Raw genomic sequence first — 21,810 nt, forward strand, 5'->3', positions numbered from 1 at the left:
GGGGGGGGGGGGGGGGGTTGGCGAGTAAGGGTTAAATCACCTATCCTATGTTTGTTGTTGACATATAAGTAACATGTGTGCCAGGTTTCATGTTAATATCTTAAGTCGTTTGGACGTGATGCTGGAACATACACACATACATACATACATACATACACACATACACACATACATACACACATACATACACATACATACATACACACACACATTGAGTTATATATATATATATATATATATATATATATATATATATATGTTGTGAGTCTAGAATATAGATTAGCAGTAATGCAGTATAAAGATGACTCCTTTTGTTTTCCTGATTTTGAATTGCATTCTTAGGATCCCTTACAGGAATGGTTCAAATAGCGCTCATGTTTAGACTATAACATTGGGGTATTACGTAAAGGTGTGAATTGAGTGTGCATATTGTGGGAGATTAGCTCTGTAGAACCAGTCACATAGCAGTAAAATAACAGTCAGAGACAAGGACATGGAGGAAACATATATGCAGAGCTGTTTGTGTCTATATACAGCCTTCAAACTTAGATATAAACACAGAAATAAATCCTGCTTGTCCTATACAGATCTCTTTCCTGTCTATACAGGTGACTTACTACCAACCACCCAACATCACAGTCAACAAATGTTTTACCTCCACATGGTAGAATGTCTACTTTTGAGGCTGCAAACCTCCAGATTCAAACTCTCGTCAGTGGTTCAGGTTCCTCGCAGCCTCACTTACAGACTGACTCTCACTTAGTTTTTAAGTCCACTGTCTTTAGCACCTGTGCTGATCAAGGCTAGTCTGAACACTTGGAGTGACTCAAACCGTCCCAAGCTAAATCTCTCCAGGGATTAAGCTATTTCTGGATTTCCCAAATCTCACCAAACATTCCCTGGATGGGATATAAGCATTCCTAACCTGGTATCCACATACGACAAGAACCTTGGGGAAATATAGTGATCCCAGGTGACTATTCCTGTCTCAAAGTTGGTAAGGTGTGTTAAAGGGGTACTCCACTGCCCCAGTGTTTGGAACATTTTGTAATTAGCCATCCATGCAGGATCAAAAAGTGGCCTTCTACAGGGGTGGTCTTCTCAAAGAAAATGGCCACTATGCATAATGTACTGTAGACTGAATATCTGTCACATGAAATCTTATCTGGATAAGGCTGGGTTCACACTACGATTTCACTCTACGGGACCTATCTCTATCTCATTCATTTGAATGAGTCGACCGGAGTCAAACGTGGACTCTGGTTGGCTCATTTTTCACCCGTATCCGATTTTGCGACCGGACCTAAAACCGTTGTATGCTGCATTTAGGTTCGGTCACAAAACCAGATACGGGTGAAAAATGGGCCGACCGTAGTCACTGTTTGACTCTGGTCGACTCATTCAAATGAATGAGATACGGGCCGGGTCCACGGTTTTCACTATCCCTATCCGGATCTGGTTCCTGTATAGTTAAAACGTGGTGTGAATGCACCCTAAGATTTCTCCACGTGGTGTTCTAAAATGGTTGGGTAACAGCTAATCTGACTGTCTCATCTTAAAGGGGTACTCCGCCCCCTGACATCTTATCCCTATCCAAAGGATGGGGATAAGATGTCAGATCGCCGGGGTCCCGCTGCTGGGGACCCCCTGGATCTACCATGCGGCACCCACCTGTAGCGGCTTCTGGAACCGCTGGAGGTCCTCAGGCTGAGTCCATCTTGACCACCGGGACGGAAGATCGTGACGTCATGACTCCGCCCCCGTGTGACATCATACCCCGCGCCTCAATGCAAGTTTATGGGAGGGGGCGCGACAGCAGAGGGACCCCGGCGATCTGACATCTAAGATGTCTAGGGGCGGAGTACCCCTTTAAATCCAATGTTATTGACATTTTCCTTGGAGATACTTTTAATAGGACGTTTTCAATACATATCTGCTCCTTAGTAATGGTTTCCAGCTTGTGGTATTGTCACAGTGTAATGGCACAAAGAGAGCATTTTCTAAGCGCACATTGCTTGGAGCATAAGAACAGCCTGTGCAATCCAACCTTCAAAGGTATTCACTGAGATACTGAAGGGACATAAAACATTGGCGCACAGCCTAGGAAACCATTCAGTTTTTCAAGGAGAGTGACCCAGTCAATTGGTTTTAAATTACTCTCTAGGCTTCTTCAATGGGTTTCGCTGTCTTAAGCTCTTTCTCAATCTACTAAATAACAAAAAGTGATTTATAGATCCCTTTCTATTGTAACTCTGTATTTAACTCAATAGAATATATTAGCAGCAGTCTAAAGAGATTATGTCTGCAAAACTGGTTTTAGGATTTTTGTCTTGTATTAACAATTAAACTATTTAGACATTGAAATACATTATAGAAATATGTGAACATTTTTTTTAAATGACATTATATTTATTGGTTCCTTTTCATTCTTACTTTTATCTATGCATTCACTTAAAAAATGGTGAGAAATGGCTGATACCAGTAGCCAGAACTCACCTTTAATTCTGGGCGATGGCTATCATGCATTAACCCTTTAGATCCCGGAATTAAAGTTGATCAGGACCACTGCATCATGGGGTTCCCCTCAGCTGGGATGATGGCCGAAGGGTCCCTACCTGCCTCCATGTTGTCCTATCAGCGCTGCTGGAATACCTGCAGCCTAAACAGCAAGTTTAACCCCTTAAGGACCAGACCCATTTTGGCCTTAAGGACCAGACCAATTTTATTTTTGCATTTTCGTTCTTTCCTCCTCGCCTTCTAAAAATCATAACTCTTTTATATTTCCATCCACAGACCCATATGAGGGCTTGTTTTTTGCATCACCAATTGTAATTTGTAATTACGTCACTTATTTTACCATAAAATGTACGGCACAACCAAACACATATTATTTATGTGGGAAAATTGAAAAGAAAACCGCAATTTAGCAAATTTTGGAAGGTTTTGTTTTCACGCTTTATACTTTCCGGTAAAAATGACATGTTTTCTTTATTCTGTGGGTAAATATGATTAAAATGATACCCATGTTATATGCTTTGCTATAATTGTACCGCTTAAAAAAAATCTCAAACCATTTTAACAAAATTAGTATTTTTGAAATTGCCCTATTTTGACCACCTATAACTTTCTCATTTTTCCGTATATGGGGCGATATGAAGGCTCATTTTTTGCGCCATGATCTGTAGTTTTTATCAGTACCACTTTTGCTTAGGTTTAACTTTTTATAAATTTTTTATAAATTTTTATTTGGAATAAAATGTGACAAAAAAGCAGCAATTTGGGACTTTTTAAATTTTATTACGTTTACGCCGTTCACTGTACGGGATAATTAACAATATATTTTAATAGTTCAGACTTTTATGCACATGGCGATACCAAATATGTGCATTAATTATTTTTTTACGCTTTTTTGGAGGTAAAATGGGAAAAACGGATGTTTTACTTTTTTATTGGGGGAGGGGATTTTTCTAATTTTGTTACTTTTTTATTTAAATTTTTTTAAACTATTTTTTTACACTTTTATGTCCCCATAGGGACTATTTATAGCAATCATTTGATTGCTAATACTGTTCAGTGCTATGTATAGGACACAGCACTGCTCAGCATTATCGGTGATCTTCTGCTCTGGTCTGCTCGATCTCAGACCAGAGCAGGAGACCCCGGGAGATGGCCGGAGCAAGGTGAGCGGACCTCCGGCTGCCATGCCAGATGATCGGATCCCCGCAGCAGAGCTGCGGGTGATCCGATTATCCGTTCAAAGTACCGCAATGCCGCAGAGGCCCTGATCTGTATTGATCACGGCATCTGAGGGGTTAATGGCGGACATCCGCGTGATCGCGGATGTCCGCCATTACCGGCGGGTCTCTGGCTGCTGATAGTAGCCAGGCATGATGCGGGCACCGCTCCGGTGCTCGCGATCATGGCGGTGCGCAAATGTACGTCATGGTGCGCTAAGTACCACGTCACCATGACGTCCGTTTACGTCCATTGTCATTAAAGGGTTAAGGGGAGCGACGAAAATATTGATTATTCATATGGCCTACCACTGAACAGTGTTAGCAATCAAAAGATTGCTTGTAATATTCCCCAATGGGGACTAAAAAAATGTAAAAAATTAATAAAAAGAAAAGTTGTAATAACTGTGAGTTAGCACCTCCCCTAACAAATGTTTGAATTAATGTCTTTTCAACATTTTTCTAATAAAATAATGAATTTCTTTTATTGTAAAGAAACATCCCCCCCCCCCCCCCCCCACACACACACACAACTTGTTTTTTGGCCTTGCCGTAGATTTTGTGGTAAAATGAATGATGTCATTAGAAAGTACAATTGGTCTCGCATAAACCAAGCCTTCATATGGCTGTGTAGGTGACAAATTTAAAGCAAAATGGTCATCCTGTTTACCAAAACTAAACCAAATACACTTGGTTATAGTGTGGGTGAACAGGAGACCGATGAGTGGTCACCGAGTAAAATATGTACCTTTGGTCTGAAGATATGCCCCACCGAAGAATCTCTTCAGCTCACTTTGAATATTCTTTGTCAGTAACTCCACATCCTTGTGACGTGAAGTCACTAGTCACGTGACCGCATGCACCACCTAAACGCTCATGTGACCAGCGACAATGAATATTCAAATTGAGCTGACGGGGCCCACCTCCAGCACGCAATTCACTCATATCTCCGGACCGAAGGTACGAATTTTAGTCAGTGACCCCTTATCAGTGTTCACCCACACTATAACCCAGTGTATAGGGATTAGTGTGAGTGAACAGCACGGCTAATTTCTTTTACAGATTTATAGATTTGAAAGGCAATAAGGAAAAAACTAAAATACAAAGGCCGAAAAAGTAAAGCCAAAACAAGGCCGTGTCATTAAAGGGTTAATGCTGATTTTACAATCATGTAGTGACATAAAGGAGTTATTTATGCTTTTAAAATTGATGGCCCATCCACCCAGTCATGTGAATGGGGCAATGTCGCAGTACCTTTAACCCCTTAAGGACCCTTGACGTACGTGTACGTCATGACACCCTGGTACTTAAGGACCCCTTGACGTATGCGTACGTCATGGACAATTCCGGCCCCCTCCGCGCACCGGGTGGGGATCGAACCGGGATTCCTGCTGAAATCATTCTGCAGGCATCCCGTGCAAAGGCCCAGGGGGGTCATCAGACCCCCCCATGTCGGCGATCGTGGCAAATCGCAAGTGAATTCACACTTGCGATTTGCGCGATTCCGGGTCATTACGGATCTATGGTGACCCGGTGACCCGGAATAGAAGGGGGATCGCGGGTGTCCATCCCTGAAGAGATAGGAGTGAGGTGGCAGGGGTGCCACCACTCCTATCCCTGCTATTGGTGGTCTAGACGCGACCACTAATAGCAGAGAGGGGGGGCAGGGGGTTTACTTTAGTTTTCCCTGTCCTGTCCACCCACAATAGGCGGGGCAGGATGGGGAAACCCGACAGGGACCGGCGCCGAAGATTCACTTACCGATCCGGAGGCTGCGGGCGACGGAGATCGGCGGACGGCGACGGAGATCGGCGGGCGGCGACGTCATACGGCTGGATCCTACGGAAGCCGGTGAGTTGCCTAGCGACATCTGGAGAGTACAGTTTGAAACCATTATACAGTGGTCTCTAACTGTAGCCCTCCAGATGTTGCAAAACTACAACTCCCAGCATGCCCAGACAGCTGTTTGGGCATGCTGGAATATGTAGTTTTGCAACAGCTGGAGGGCTACAGTTTGAGACCACTATCTAATGGTCTCTAAACTGTATCCCTCCAGATCTTGCAAAACTACAACTCCTAGCATGCCCAAACAGCTGTTTGCTGTCCGGGCATGCTGGGATTTGTAGTTTTGCAACAGCTGGAGGACCACAGTTTGGAGATCCCTTTGCAGTGTTCTCTAAAACTGTAGCCCTCCAGATGTTGCAAAACTGCAAATCGCCCAAACAGCTGTCTCGGCATGCTGGGAGTTGTAGTTGCGTACCTCCAGCTGTTGCATAACTACATCTCCCAGCATGTACTTTGGTGATGAGTACATGATGGGAGTTGTAGTTTTGAAACAGCTGGAGGCACACTGGTTGGAAAATACTGAGTTAGATAACAGAACCTAACTGAAGGTTTTCCAACCAGTGTGCCTCCAGCTGTTGCAAAACTGCAACTCCCAGCATGCACGGTCTGTCAGTACATGCTGGGAGTTGTAGTTTTGAAACAGCTGGAGGTTTGCCCCCCCCCCCCCCCCCCCCCCAGGTGAAGGTACAGGGTACATTCACACAGGGGCAGGTTTACAGTAAGTTTCTTGCTTCAAGTTTAAGCTGTGGCAAATTTTTTGCCGCAGCGCAAACTCCTAGCAGGAAACTCACTGTAACCCGCCAGTGCGAATGTACCCTAAACACTACACTACACTAAAAAATAATAAAGGGTAAAACACTACATATACACCCCCTTACACTGTCCCCCCCAATAAAAATTAAAAACGTATTGTACGGCAGTGTTTCCAAAACGGAGCCTCCAGCTGTTGCAAAACAACAACTCCCAGCATTTCTGAACAGCCACTGACTGTCCAGGCATGCTGGGAGTTTAGCAACAGCTGGAGGTACCCTGTTTGGGAATCACTGGCATAGAATACCCCTATGTCCACCCCTATACAATCCCTAATTTAGTCCTCAAATGCGCATGGCACTCTCACTTCAGAGCCCTGTCGTATTTCAAGGAAACAGTTTAGGGCCACATATGGGGTATCTCCGTACTTGGGAGAAATTGCACTACAAATTTTGGGGGGCTTTTTCTCCTTTTACCCCTTATGAAAAGGAAAAGTTGGGAGTTACACCATCTTGTTAGTGAAAAAAAGAAAAATGTTTACACTAACATGCTGGTGTTGCCCCATACTTTTTATTTTCACAAGCGTTAATAGGAAAAAAAGACCCCTAAAATTTGTAACGCAATTTCTCCTGAGTACGGAAATACCTTATATGTGGTCGTAAAATGCTCTGCGGGCGCACAACAAGGCTCAGGAGTGAGAGCACACCATGTACATTTGCACAGGGGTGGCCGATTTTACAGTGGTTCTGACATAAACGCAAAAAAATAAATACCCACATGTGACCCCATTTTGGAAACTACACCCCTCACGTAATGTAATAAGTGGTACAGTGAGCATTTACGCCCCACAGGTGTCTGACAGATTTTTGGAACAGTGGTACGTGAAAATGAAAAATTAAATTTTTCATTTGCACAGCCCACTGTTCCAAAGATCTGTCAAATGCCAGTGGGGTGTAAATACTCACTGCACCCCTTATTAAATTCTGCGAGGGGTGTAGTTTCCAAAATAGGGTCACATGTGGGGGGTCCACTGTTCTGGCACCACGGGGGGCTTTGTACGCCCCTGACTTCCATTCCAAACAATTTTTTTCCCAAAAGCTCAATGGCGCTCCTTCTCTTCTGAGCATTGTAGTGCGCCAGCAGAGCACTTGATGTCCAGACATGGAGTATTTCCATACTCAGAAGAGATGAGGTTTCAAATTTTGGGGGGCATTTTGTCCTATTACCCCTTGTAAACATTTTAAATTTGACGGAAAACTAGCATTTTAGTGGAAAAAAAATAAAAATAATTTACACATCCAACTTTCACGAAAAGTCGTCAAACACCTGTGGGGTGTTAAGGCTCACTGGACCCCTTGTTACATGACTTGAGGGGTGTAGTTTCCAAAATAGTATGCCATGTGTTTTTTTTTGCTGTCCTGGCACCATAGGGGCTTCCTAAATGCGACATGCCCCCCAAAAACCATTTCAGCAAATTTTGCTTTTCAAAAGCTAAATGTGACTCCTTCTTATCTGAGCATTGTAGTGAGCCCGCAGAGCATTTTACATCCTAACATGGGGTATTTCCATACTCATAAGAGATGGGGTTACAAATGTCGGGGGTCATTTTGTCCTACAGTATGCCATGTGTTTTTTTTTTGCTGTTCTGGCACCATAGGGGCTTCCTCAATGTGACATGCCCCCCAAAAACCATTTCAGAAAAACTCACTCTCCAAAATCCCACTGTCGCTCCTTCCCTTTTGAGCCCTCTACTGCGCCCGCCGAACACTTGACATACACATATGAGATATTTTCTTACTCGAGAGAAATTGTGTTACACATTTTAGGAAGATTTCTCTCCTTTTACCCCTTGTAAAAATTCAATAACTGGGTCTACAAGAACATGCGAGTGTAAAAAATTAAGATTTAGAATTTTCTCCTTCAATTTGCTGCTATTCCTGTGAAACACCTAAAGGGTTAACAAACCTTTTGAACGTCATTTTGAATACTTTGAGGGATGCAGTTTTTATAATGGGGTCATTTGTGGGGTATTTCTAATAAGAAGGCCCTTCAAATCCACTTCAAAACAGAACTGGTCCCTGAAAAATTTCGATTTTGAAAATTTTGTGAAAAATCGGAAAATTGCTGCTGAACTTTGAAGCCCTCTGATGTCTTCCAAAAGTAAAAACATGTCAACCTTATGATGGAAACATAAAGTAGACATATTGTATATGTGAATCAATATATCATTTATTTGGAATATTCATTTTCCTTATAAGCAGAGAGCTTACAGGTAAAAAAAAATCAAAATTTTCAATTTTTTTCCTAAAATTTTGGAATTTTTTACCAAGAAATTATGCAAATATCGACAACATTTTATCACTAACATAAAGTAGAATATGTCCCAAAAAAACAATCTCGGAATCAGAATGAAAGGTAAAAGCATCCTAGAGTTATTAATGTTTAAAGTGACAGTGGTCAGATGTGCAAAAAATGGACGTGTCCTACAGTGAAAATTGGCTGGGTCCTTAAGGGGTTAAAGGGCTACTCCACCCCTAGACATCTTATCCCCTATCCAAAGCATAGCGAATAAGATGTCTGATCGCAGGGGTCCAGCTGCTGGGGACCCCGCAATATAGCATGCGGCACCCACCTGTTTCTTGTCTGGAAGCGCTGGAGCTGCAGCGGTGGGACCCCCGCGATCAGACATCTTATCCTTTGGATAGGGGATAAGATGTCTAGGGGTGGAGTACCCCTTTAACCGCCACTAATAAGAGCATGGTATCAAAAAGACAAGCACTGATAAACATGAAAAAGCTGTGGCACTCAGAAGAGCACTGTTGAACAGCTGAACCCCCGGGAGCTAGACCTCTTTCTATCTAATACTGATGGCTTATCCTGAAAATAGGCACATTTTAAAGCCTATATAACTATATAACCCCTTGCAGGATAAAGTAAAAATAAGGTGCAAAATGGGTAAAAAAAAATCACCAAACAAACAAAATGAGAAAAAGATACAGACTAGGAAGTGGAGATCAGCAAAGACCGGGAGCCATCAGAATGATTGGTGGAACCATTAACTAATTCTGCCCCATTTTTTATTTTATCCAGCCAAGCAGCCTCTAGAGTGTTGGGCTTTATGTTCGGTATGTTCACATTTACATGTACAGTACATTTACTCTATTTTTCATTTACTTATGAGAGTCAAAAACACATTATTTGTTAGTTTACTGTGTGAGTTTTTTTTTAAGAAGGGATTTACAATATCTTCCCATGTGGATGAATGGCATCTTTGTTGCCGACCATTAGTAATTGTCCTTCTTGCTCTTTACACAGGCATCGGGTGTCCGAGTTGATGATTCAGTCATCTACCTGTTCCAAGATATGAAGTGCACCAATCCCAGGAAGTCCAATAAGAAGGTGGCTTTCTTTTGCTTCAGCAGTGATGAGAAATCCATCATTGTGGACCCAGATAAAGAAATTTTGATAGATGACAATACTAATTTTTTTCCACGTTTGAAAGCAATGTTTCCTCTAGACAAATGTTGTTATGTCCTGATGGATATTCACTATATTACTCAAGAAACAGGAAAAGACGAATTGATTTTTGTCATGTGGTAAGTTTTTTTTATTGCTTGTAAAACATAGAGACAAAAAAAAGTTACAAATTCATATGCAAATTAACTGAAAGATTACAGGTACACGAGAGGGAATATTCCAACAATAACATTTAAGGGGTACTCTGGTGGAAACTGGTGCTACAACGTTAAGCAGATTTGTAAATTACTTTTGTTAAAAATCTTAATCCTTAATCCTTCCAGTACTTATCAGCTGCTGTATGCTCCACAGGAAATTTTATTTCTATCTGGAGTCCTTATCAGTCTGACCACAGTGTTCTCTGCTGACACCTCTGTCCATGTCATGAACTGTCTAGAGCAGAAGGGATTTGCTATGGGGATTTGCTTGTACTCGGGACAGTTTCTAACATGGACAGAGGTGTCAGCAGAGAGCACTGTGGTCAGTCAGAAAAGAAATCAAGAAAGAAATACAACTTCCTGTGGAACATACAGCAGCTGATAAGTACTGGAAGGATTAAGATTTTTAAGTAGAATTCCAATTCTGTTTAACTTTCTACCACCAGTTGATTACATTTTTTTCTCCACCGAAGTACCCCTTTAACAAAAAAACAAAAAAAAGTATGCCATGTATACGTATAGAGGTCTAAATAAAATGTACTAGTCCACATATATACTGCACAACCAAGAGGACTGAAATCCAACACATGTAGAGGCCCATCTGAAGTTTGCTAATAAACCTCTGAATCATTCAAACGTTCATTGATAAACATCAGACTGCCCATACATGTGCTTTCTTGAGCAGGGGGACCTTGCGGTTATGCGGGATTTCAGTCCTTTACATCGTAGTGTGTTACCAATTGTTTTATTGGTGACTTTGGTCCCAGCTGCCTTGAGATCATTGTCATGATCTTCCTGTGAAGTTCAAGGCTAAATAATCACTGTTCTCATTAAAACTACACGAGGTGAGATCTTGCATGGAGCCCCCGACCGAGCTTCTCACAAGCTTCACACCAAGCTGCATGGCGATGGTCTTGTAGCCCATTCTAGCCTTGTGTAGGTCTAAAATCTTGACCTTGACATGTTTGGACAACTCTTTGGTCTTGGCCATGGTGGGGAGTTTGGAAACTGAATGATTGATTGCTTCTGTGGACAGGTGTCTTTTATACAGGTAGCAATCTAAGGTTAGGAGCACTCTGGGAGGTAGAAATCATATTAAAGGGGTTCTTTGGTGCTTAGACATCTTATCCCCTATCCAAAGGATAGGGGATAAGATGCCTTATCGCGGGAGTCCCGCCGCTGGGGACTCCCGGGATCTTGCACGCGGCACCCCGTTTGTAATCAGTGTTCGCTCTGGGTCTGATTACCGGTGACCACATGGCCGGCGGCGTGTGATGTCACGCCTCCGCCCCCGTGTGACGTCACGCTCCGCCTTTGTGTGACGTCACGCTCCGCCCCTCAATGCAAGCCTACAGGAGGGGGCGTGAAAACTATGGATAGGGGATAAGATGTCTAAGCACCGGAGTACCCCTTTAAATCAAATACTTATTTCACTGAGTAGAAGGCAAATTAATTCATATTAGAGATGCTTTTTTTTTGGGGGGGGGGGGGGGATCTTTTGTTGTTATTCTGTGTCTCATGATTCAAATAAACCTAACATTCAATTATAGATCAATCACTTCTTTGTCAATGGGCAAACGTACAAAACCAGCAGGGGATGAAATATGTTTTTTCTTCACTGTATAAAAGAACAGAGCTAGTGGGTATAGTGAGTCTGTATTTATTTTTTGTATTGACCTGTAGCCTAAATAATGCATGATGAAATCACAGAAACCTACAATTCATAAAGGGCAATGGTCTTAAAGGAGTACTCCCGTGGGAAACTTTTTTTTTTTTTTTATCAACTGGTGCCGGAAAGTCACACAGATTTGTAAATTACTTATATTAAAAAATCTTAATCCTTCCAATACATTTTATGGGCTGTATACTAAAGAAGAAATGCTTTTCTTTTTGGATTTCTCTGATGTCATGACCAAAGTGCTCTCTGCTGACCTCTGCTGTCCATTTTAGGAACTGTCCAGAGCAGCATATGTTTGCTATGGGGATTTTCTCCTGCTCTGGACAGTTCCAAAAATGGACAGCAGAGTTCAGCAGAGAGCACTGTGGTTGTGACATCAGAGAAATCCAAAAAGAAAAGCATTTCTTCTGTAGTATATAGCCCCTAAAAAGTACTGGAAGGATTAAGATTTTTTAATAGAAGTAATTTACAAATCTGTTTAACTTTCTGGCACCAGTTAATAAAAAAAAAAAGTAAAAAAATATTCCAAGCGTTCTTTTCGCGCTGCGGGGGTTGGCCACGCCCCTGTCACGTCATGGCCACACCCCTCAATGCAAGCCTATGGGAGGGAGCATGTCGACTGTCATGCCCCCTCACATAGGCTTGCATTGAGGAGTGTGGCCATGAGGTCACAGGGGCGTGGCCAACCCCCGCAGCGCGAAAAGATTATTTGGAATATTTAGTTTCGAACACTGGCCAGTGAAATACCCCTTTAACACTCATTTACAGGAAACCCTAAATATCATGGCTTGTTTGGATTCCTTGAAGACTAGTGGGAGATATTACTAAAAAGTTATTCATATTTTTACAATGCCATACATTTGTTTTGAACATTTTAAAATTCTATTCCATAGGGCTCCAGAGGATGCACCTATCAAAGAAAAGTTAATGTTTGCAAGCTCAAAAAACTACTTAAAAGAAAAATTTAAAGGTACGTACAGATTTAATAGCTTGAAACTTAGGCCCTGTAACATCACATTGTGGCTCTGCCTGATCTATTTGTCTGATAGAAGGCATGGTATCCATTTGTTGAGGCAACTTTATAATTTGCACTCTACATTCATTGCAAAGTGTGTCCGATCAGTGTAGCGCAGCTGGAGGCGGAACACGTGGCGTCTGCTGCCCCCGTGCCTGGAGGAGGACACCCCAGCCATCACATACTGACTAGCTAGTGATTTCCAAACATCTTTCTGAGGCCACATGCCCCTTACTTTGATGAGTATTTCTAGGGTTCCATGATTGTGCACCTTACTTTATTTTTACAGGACTGTTTGCGTTCCCTAGGATGTTTGGTCATGATATTTACATATTGTAAAGATACCTAATCATTTTTGGTGGATGTGTGGCATCAAGGTTCATGTTGTTACTTATGTGGTAAATTGATACATCTCTTGGCTGGAATCTCCCCTTCCCCTTTGGGGCTATTTTACCCAGCACGGGTGTGACGAAGTAGGATTATATTTCTCCGTCCAGAATTGTCACATTGTTTTTAAATGTCTGTACCTATACCTCTTTTCTTATGTGTGTAATAAAGATAAATCTTTTTGCATGATACATGTAGTAAATTTGAGTAGCCGTATTAGTCCAGTCACTAATGCATGCATGATACATGGTATTTTCATAATTTCTTTGCTGTGCAGCATTATAGTTGTTAGCTTTTTCTCTTTTTTTTGGTTTCATATCTGCATTGTATCAACTTGCTCGCACCCAATGGTAGGTTTATTCAGGTGGTGCCCATTTTCTCTTCAGCGATCAGTGTAACGTACTCTGCAAGGAGCCTGTCTTTGACATTTTTACTGCTCCACCTAGATAGAAAAAATAGTGCACCACAAACTGAATACCAAAAATATATGCATGTCTTTATTAGCTGCACACAAAAAAGCTTAAAATACATACAATAATGGACATCACATAAAGGCACCAGAACACATACTGAAAATAAGGGATAAGGAGCAGCACTCTCCGAGATAGAAGTAGAAGGTGGGTGCAAACGGACGAAATCCCAGATCACGGGAGGCAACGTTTCAGCTGCATGCAGGCAGCCTTTATCAAGCCGCTTGATAAAGGCTGCCTGCGTGCTTGATAAAGGCTGTCTGCGTGCTTGATAAAGGCTGTCTGCGTGCTTGATAAAGGCTGTCTGCGTGCTTGATAAAGGCTGTCTGCGTGCTTGATAAAGGCTGTCTGCGTGCTTGATAAAGGCTGTCTGCGTGCTTGATAAAGGCTGTCTGCGTGCTTGATAAAGGCTGTCTGCGTGCTTGATAAAGGCTGTCCTGCGTGCTTGATAAAGGCTGTCTGCGTGCTTGATAAAGGCTGCCTGCGTGCTTGATAAAGGCTGTCTGCGTGCTTGATAAAGGCTGTCTGCGTGCTTGATAAAGGCTGCCTGCGTGCTTGATAAAGGCTGTCTGCGTGCTTGATAAAGGCTGTCTGCGTGCTTGATAAAGGCTGCCTGCGTGCTTGATAAAGGCTGCCTGCGTGCTTGATAAAGGCTGCCTGCGTGCTTGATAAAGGCTGTCTGCGTGCTTGATAAAGGCTGTCTGCGTGCTTGATAAAGGCTGCCTGCGTGCTTGATAAAGGCTGTCTGCGTGCTTGATAAAGGCTGTCTGCGTGCTTGATAAAGGCTGTCTGCGTGCTTGATAAAGGCTGTCTGCGTGCTTGATAAAGGCTGCCTGCGTGCTTGATAAAGGCTACCTGCGTGCTTGATAAAGGCTGCCTGCGTGCTTGATAAAGGCTACCTGCGTGCTTGATAAAGGCTGTCTGCGTGCTTGATAAAGGCTGTCTGCGTGCTTGATAAAGGCTGCCTGCGTGCTTGATAAAGGCTGCCTGCGTGCTTGATAAAGGCTGTCTGCGTGCTTGATAAAGGCTGCCTGCGTGCTTGATAAAGGCTACCTGCGTGCTTGATAAAGGCTGTCTGCGTGCTTGATAAAGGCTGCCTGCGTGCTTGATAAAGGCTGTCTGCGTGCTTGATAAAGGCTGCCTGCGTGCTTGATAAAGGCTGCCTGCGTGCTTGATAAAGGCTGTCTGCGTGCTTGATAAAGGCTGTCTGCGTGCTTGATAAAGGGCTGTCTGCGTGCTTGATAAAGGCTGTCTGCGTGCTTGATAAAGGCTGCCTGCGTGCTTGATAAAGGCTGTCTGCGTGCTTGATAAAGGCTGTCTGTGTGCAGCTGAAACGTTGCCTTGATGTTTGAATTGGAATAAAGCCACATTCACTTTCATCCTACTGGAGTGCTACAGTCTTCTCCTTTCTACATGCAGAAAATAGATATGTAGGCTAAACCCATAGGACATAACACACTATAGTAGAATACATGATACACATGCATATAAAGCACAGAACAAGGCAGAAAGCAAACCTGGACAAGAATGATGATGAATCATTTAGGGTGCCAAACCATCCCTATAAAAGCCCCAATGACCATTTCACTACCAAAAGCTACCTCAGGGGGCGTAGCCTACATACCTATTTTCTATATGTGTTCTGGTGCCTTTATGTGATGTCCATTACTGAATGTATTTTAAAGGGGTATTCCAGGCAAAAACTTTTTTTTATATATAAACTGGCTCCGGAAAGTTAAACAGATTTGTAATTACGTCTATTAAAAAATCTTAATCCTTCCAATAGTTATTAGCTTCTGAAGTTGAGTTGCTGTTTTCTGTCTAACTGCTTTCTGATGACTCACGTCCTGGGAGCTGTCCAGCTCCTATGGGGATATTCTCCCATCATGCACAGCTCCCGGGTCGTGACATCATCATTGAGCAGTTAGACAGAAAACTTCAGAAGCTAATAACTATTGGAAGGATTAAGATTTTTTAATAGAAGTAATTTACAAATCTGTTTAACTTTCCGGAGCCAGTTGATATATAAAAAAAAAAAAAAGGTTTTGCCTGGAATACCCCTTTAAGCTTTTTTGTGTGCAACTAATAAAGATATGCATATATTTTTTTGTACTAAGTTTATGGTGCACTATTTTTCTGTCTAACTGTAGCATTTCTAATGTGCACCCATACCTACAGGGGTTTGTAGGGTTTTTGTTTTTGTTTTAGTTTATCAGTGATAAGTTTTACTGCTCCCTTACATACTTTTCGTGACATACAAAGTTATCAGCATAGGATGCCATGAAAAGAAGAGCAGGGTCACTAATAGTCCTTGTTCAACTTACAAAATAGTAAGCCAGTGATGCTTTATGTGTATTCGCTAGTGCAGATGCTATGCCCCTGACCCAGGGAATATGTGTTATTTTCACAAGTAAGACAGCACTGCTTTACATAATTATGGCTTATTGTATCTGCTTACTGCCACAGGGTTTTCTGGGCAAAGCAGAAGGTGTGCCAAATTGGAGCCACAATCTAGCATACCTGTTCTCATGCCTAGGGAACCCTATAACAATACCCTAATCCCAACTGTAATATTTGTTTGGTTTACATTTTTACTAATAATTTTTTGTACAGATCCCAGTATCCTGAGAACATATTAGTGAAAATGTAAACAGAATAATTATACTTACCTTCACCTGGTCTGCTGCAGGCTCTTCTTACTTCCACAGGATTTTCTGTCCAAGAGGGATGCTTCACAAGCCTCTAAATGCTTTTGCTCAGGAAACCCTGCGCCAGTAAGCAGATACAGTAGGGCATCACTGTATAAAACATTGCTGGCTTAATTGTGTGCAGGGGATAGATTCCCTGGGAATCTGCTAACAGTAAACCAGGGATGTGTAAAGCAACACTGGCTTACTGTTTTTCAACTGAAGCAAGAACTTCTGTCAGATTTTGACAAGAGTTCCTGCTTTACTTAAAAATATTCGTTGATGTTCTTTGCTGGTAGAGAAGGATGCCACAGAAAACTACTGTGTACTACGGGTTATATTCAACAGAGACAGTTCTGTGCAGCTAACACCGAGATGGAAACGTATCATGAGGTTAATGTGTTACACACCAATCTATGGGTTAATATTTATGGAATACAGTCCTACTAGGTATAACTTAATGTCTCTTAATGCCTCCATACAGGAACAATATGTTCAATCTATCCCCACATAGGAGATTTGAGGTGAAACAGTATGAACTAACTACTCAGCAAAACTGTTACTCTTGTTTTGCTACCAGCATACTACTATAGAGGAAACCATTATCTGTATCACTAAAGGATACATAAGGATACAGCATTTTACATTTTCTTTCTACAGGGGACACCATTATTTTTATCCCTAAAGGACAAATAAGGATACAATATTGCACAGCATATACATTCCTTACCAGGAGTGTATATTTTATAGTATATTTACTGTCTATGGTATTTTTATAACACTCACAGGTGGTCATATGTTTTATTTTATTGTCATATATATTTTAACGTTATATAATCCATCAATATACACTTAGGCTGCAACAAGGGCCCTGTGGTAAACTTTACTTTTCATGGATAAATAGAAATTGAATTTCTCACCTACTGGTTGTGTACTCTCACTATTTCTGTTTTCTTTCCAATACTATATTATCTTTTTTATTACTTTTTATTTCCCCATTCACTAGATGTAAACTATTTCATTATACAGCCTGCATATCCTTTACTCTAAATAAGGACCATCATCAGGTCATTATCTATCTATTGAGGTTATAAGTTCTTTTATTCTATTTTAGTGAATTTATCTAATATAATTTACTATACACTGCATCTTTGCTGACACTTTTTTCATTTATTATTTGTATCTATGTTATAAAGACCTTTGTTATTACCTCGGTTGTTGGTATATTTGGCAAGTAAGCTACCCGCACTTCTAACTACTTGGTGGTGATGTACAGGACACAGCTCTATACATACTGTAAAAAGCTGCTTACTGTGGCAAACAATATAGCAAAAAAATATATATACACACCAGAGCAACACCCTTGATGCTGGCTACATATGTATATGTATGTAATGTGTATATGTATTGATGTGGCCTTGAGATGTTATTACCAGATACATAGGTCATTTTCCTTTTGGCCATATCAATACATATACACTTTACATACACCAACATTAAAACACATTACATACATATACTAGTGGGGTACCACAGAGGTCAGTCTTGGGTCCTGTCCTATTTAATATATTCATTAATGACCTTACAGGGAGGCTATCTCCAGGAGGCGGCACCCAGTGTATTTTCACAATGGCATAAGTGGGACCTCTGGCCCATGTACCCTTTTTTGGTTGACCCAGCAGTAGAAAGGTGGCCACTACCAGTAATAGTTTCTGTTCCCCCAAGGCACACCCCAAGTAATTTACTGAAGTAAACTTGCTATTGTAAATTCTTGACAAGCCTTTGTAAGTCTATTGTATACCGTAGTGCAATAGTACATGTGAGGAGATACCCCTTATTAGCTGTAGTGCAGTAAGGTGAGTGTGGTGCATTTTAGGAAGATAATTCACCCTTAAAGCCTTTGTGTTGATGTCAGGGAAAACAGTCCTAAAATGTTCCACCAAAGGAATCTTCACTGATTGACTCCCAGTCGAGTCAACTCACAAAAATCGAGCTACAGTTTCCTTTGTATGATTTTGGTCTGTACAGTCCTCAAGCCCATGCAGGTACCAGTAATGCAAAGAGGCTTTGGAGACGTTTATCTTCTCTGATTTTGTATTTACTCCCTTCCATGAGTTATCTTTATGCGCTTCAGGGTAGTTCAATGATGCGGTTCCTTCATTATATAGAGGCCATAAAATGATGCTGGTCTCCTGTGATATCAAATTTTAGAAGCAGTTTGTGGCTCAGTATGATAATGATGCAGGGAGCTCTGAGTGCTTTGTGCGCTCTTCATAAATCACAGATGACTCCAGGACTTGTGTGTTGTGCCTGGAGCCGTCTGTGATGATGTCACACACAGAAGGTGGCTGGACAGGGGAGCTCACGCCCAAAATCCCAACCAACCGGCGCTCTTCTGCTAACCAGAGGGGTAGCAGCTCAGCTATCCTTTCAACAGTGAAGCGGTGGTTGGTAACCTAGACAATGAGCAGTAAACAACGGGAACATGGGATGGGCACAACATAAAAAGTAGGCAATTATGCTAATAACATGTATGTGCAAAATTGATCACTTTTGCATTATGTACTAATTATATGGGAAAACCCCTTAAGCTCTCTAAACCCTTTAAGTTCTAAGTGTGGGGTAAAAAGAATCAGCTGTGGAATATGAAACAGGAATTGAAAGAATACAAAAGGGATAATTCCTGGTCATGTAGTGCCCTCTCAAACAGTAAAGTATGTATAATGCAGAGTGCCAGTTCTACTCAAACTGGCAGATTTATTGATATTGCCTTATAAAGTACGTGTCATTAAATGTATTTTTTTATTATGCCCCCCAATGACCCACCCCCATCCCCCTGCCTTTAATTATTATTATTTATTTTTTTTATATATTTATTGCTTTCAGCTTACTTTGGCCATTTGTCTTCAGCTCACATCTGTGAGTTCCGGCGGTCGGTCGGGGGCACTGCCGGGTGAACATCCGCCCTCACTCTTCATAATGCGAGCATAGAAGAGCCAGCTTATCGCTGCAGGCTGTTCATGCTCTCCTCCTCTCTGCACTTGTATTGCAGATAGGAGGGGGGGGGATCAGAGAAGACCTTTAGTGATTGGCTGCACGCAGCGTTCTCTCTGCCCTGCATGATTGACAGGGCAGAGAGCGAAGGCTGTGCTGAGCCAATGTCCCACCCACACTTCCTGACTTTGGACCGCATGCGGCCAGCACTAGGAGGGAGACCCCTAGTGGCCGGATATTCAAACATGAAAAAAAAAAATAGAAATATTGAAAATTTTACAATGAAGTATATTAGAAATGTTTTTCTTATAAATAAAGGAACAACATATAAAATGTTATGTTTAATGACAGTGCCCATTAAAATTTAGCCAGTTTAGTAAAAGATTAGATGCACCTAACTAACAAAAATTGGCTTATTGACCACTATGTCATGCATTTTTGCACTGAAATAACCCAATTTTTTCTTTTTTTTGTTTAGGCATCAAGAAATATTGGGAGCTTCACAGTCTAGACGAACTCACCATTGAAGCGCTTGGGGAAAAACTCACTGTGGGACAAAACTCCAATATTAAATCTGTGGAGGGACACCTTTTATAGATATGTAGTGCCAGTAACACACTAGGTGCTTATAGTGGATCTAATCCCTTTTCGGAAAAGAATAAACAATAATTACAATTTTAACTTTTTTTTCTGCTCAATTGTCAGACCATTTCTGTCTACTCATAGACCATACCCCTTACATATTTAAAGGGTTTTTATCACACATTGGTAATATTTTTAATAACCTTCTTTTGCTGTAAATAACAAAAAAAAAATTGTTGGGGTTTGTTGATTCTGCAACTGTGTAAACAATACTGCCTTGGGGTGGATTTTCCCTGGTGTTTAATTGCACCATAGATGAAATTTTACTGCGCGGTATTGTTCACATATGGTCGCATAGGGCTGAGAGCCAAATCCTTTCTTCCAAATGGTAAGTGTTCCAACAGGGCATGAAGGATGTGGTCGCTCAACCACAGCCGTCATGCCCCCTCCCATAGACATGAATGGAGGGGGCAAGGAATAACGTCACGGGCATGGCTACCCAAAACCAGCATTCTGAACATAAATGTTCAGAATGCTGTGGTGCCGGCCCGGAGATCACGGGGGTCCCAACGGCGGGGCGGAGTAGCCCTTTAAGTAAACTTCAGTGTAGTACCCAAGGGCTATTATCATACTTTGTGACTTTGTGGTGCACATTTCGAAAAACACAAGATGAGGTTAGTACAAGTACTGCCTGCAGACATGGCATGTACCACCAGTGGAACATATAGCATTGAGGAACCTAGATTATAGACCACCTGTAGTTTAAAAAAATCATTCCATTGTGCAGAACATAAAACAGGCCTTTATATGAAGGAGAATAGATGCGGATGTCCTTCCACTGCCTAGGATTTTTGATTCAATATGCAGTCTTGATATGTAATGATATTTGGGGGTTTAGGTCCACATTAGGCCTTATGTATTATAGGATGGTTTAAATATTTTAATATAAAACTGATAGATTTTTATATATTACAAGTAACCAGAAAAGGGATGCAAATACAGGTCTTATCATAGTTTGTAGTTATAGACAAGAAATGTGTACAGTTGTGTTATTTAAAGAAAGAATAGCCCAATGTTATAGACAACTATACAATAAGTATCAATCAACTTTCTGTTTCTTCTCTGTCATTATGGTTCTACAGATGGTTACTCCTAAACACCCATATAACTCTGATAGACTGACCTGCAAAATTCCAGCACGATAACAATAAGCAATGCATATCCATTATTACCTTCTTGCTCTACATCTTCTTCATGGTCCATTTCTAGATCCATGCCTGATGTGGCGTAGATAACCTGGATGACTATATACACTTGACTAAAGGGGTTTTCCAGGGAAATACTAATTATGGTCTCTCCACAGGATAGGCCATCAATACAGTGACCCCTCGACCTACCATGGCCCCGACATACGATAATTTCAACATGCGATGGCCTCTCAGAGGCATCAACATACGATGCTTTTGTATGTCGGGGCCATCACATAAACGGCTATCCGGCAGCGCAGACTGCTTCAGCTACCACCGGATAGTCATTTACGTTGCCCCGTGAGCTCCAGTAATGATCACTTACCTGTCCTCGGGGCTCCGGCGCGTCCTCTTCAGGATCCCCTGCATCGCCGGCGCTCTCCATCGTCATCATCATCATGTCGCTGTTCACGCCGTCCCGTCATCCAATAGGAGCGGCGTGCGTAGCGACGTGATGGTGGCGACGGAGAGTGAGGATGCCGGGGAAGCAGAGGCCTTGTTGGAGTGTCGGGGACACCTCGTGGGACACCTCGGGGACGCGGCGACAGCGATGGACGGCAACATCCCAGGCAGCGGTGACAAGCAGTAACGGTCCGGAGCGGCGGGGACAGGTGAGTACAACTTCCTCTAACAGTGGTCTTCAACCTGCGGACCTCCAGATGTTGCAAAACTACAACTCCCAGCATGCCCGGACAGCCGTTGGCTGTCCGGGCATGCTGGGTGTTGTAGTTTTGCAACATCTGGAGG

General features: G+C 42.0%; 1 protein-coding gene across 1 annotated transcript; it reads left to right on the top strand.

The window, feature by feature from the left end:
• Positions 1 to 4,625: 4,625 nt before the first annotated feature.
• DSTN (destrin, actin depolymerizing factor) lies at positions 4,626 to 19,893 on the top strand. Its single transcript, XM_056563626.1, has 4 exons — positions 4,626 to 4,694; positions 9,645 to 9,925; positions 12,575 to 12,651; positions 19,713 to 19,893. Exons 1-4 carry the CDS (start codon positions 4,626 to 4,628, stop codon positions 19,829 to 19,831), a joined length of 546 nt encoding a protein of 181 aa, XP_056419601.1. The 3' UTR covers positions 19,832 to 19,893.
• Positions 19,894 to 21,810: the final 1,917 nt, after the last annotated feature.

Source organism: Hyla sarda, chromosome 3 (genome assembly GCF_029499605.1).
Source record: "Hyla sarda isolate aHylSar1 chromosome 3, aHylSar1.hap1, whole genome shotgun sequence".
NCBI lineage: Eukaryota > Metazoa > Chordata > Amphibia > Anura > Hylidae > Hyla > Hyla sarda.

Coding starts and splice junctions, on each gene's coding strand:
- DSTN (XM_056563626.1), top strand. CDS start 4,626: ATGAATATTCAAATTGAGCTGACGGGGCCCACCTCCAGCACGCAATTC. Junction 9,926..12,574: donor GAATTGATTTTTGTCATGTG/GTAAGTTTTTTT, acceptor TCTATTCCATAG/GGCTCCAGAGGATGCACCTA. Junction 12,652..19,712: donor CTTAAAAGAAAAATTTAAAG/GTACGTACAGAT, acceptor TTTTTTGTTTAG/GCATCAAGAAATATTGGGAG.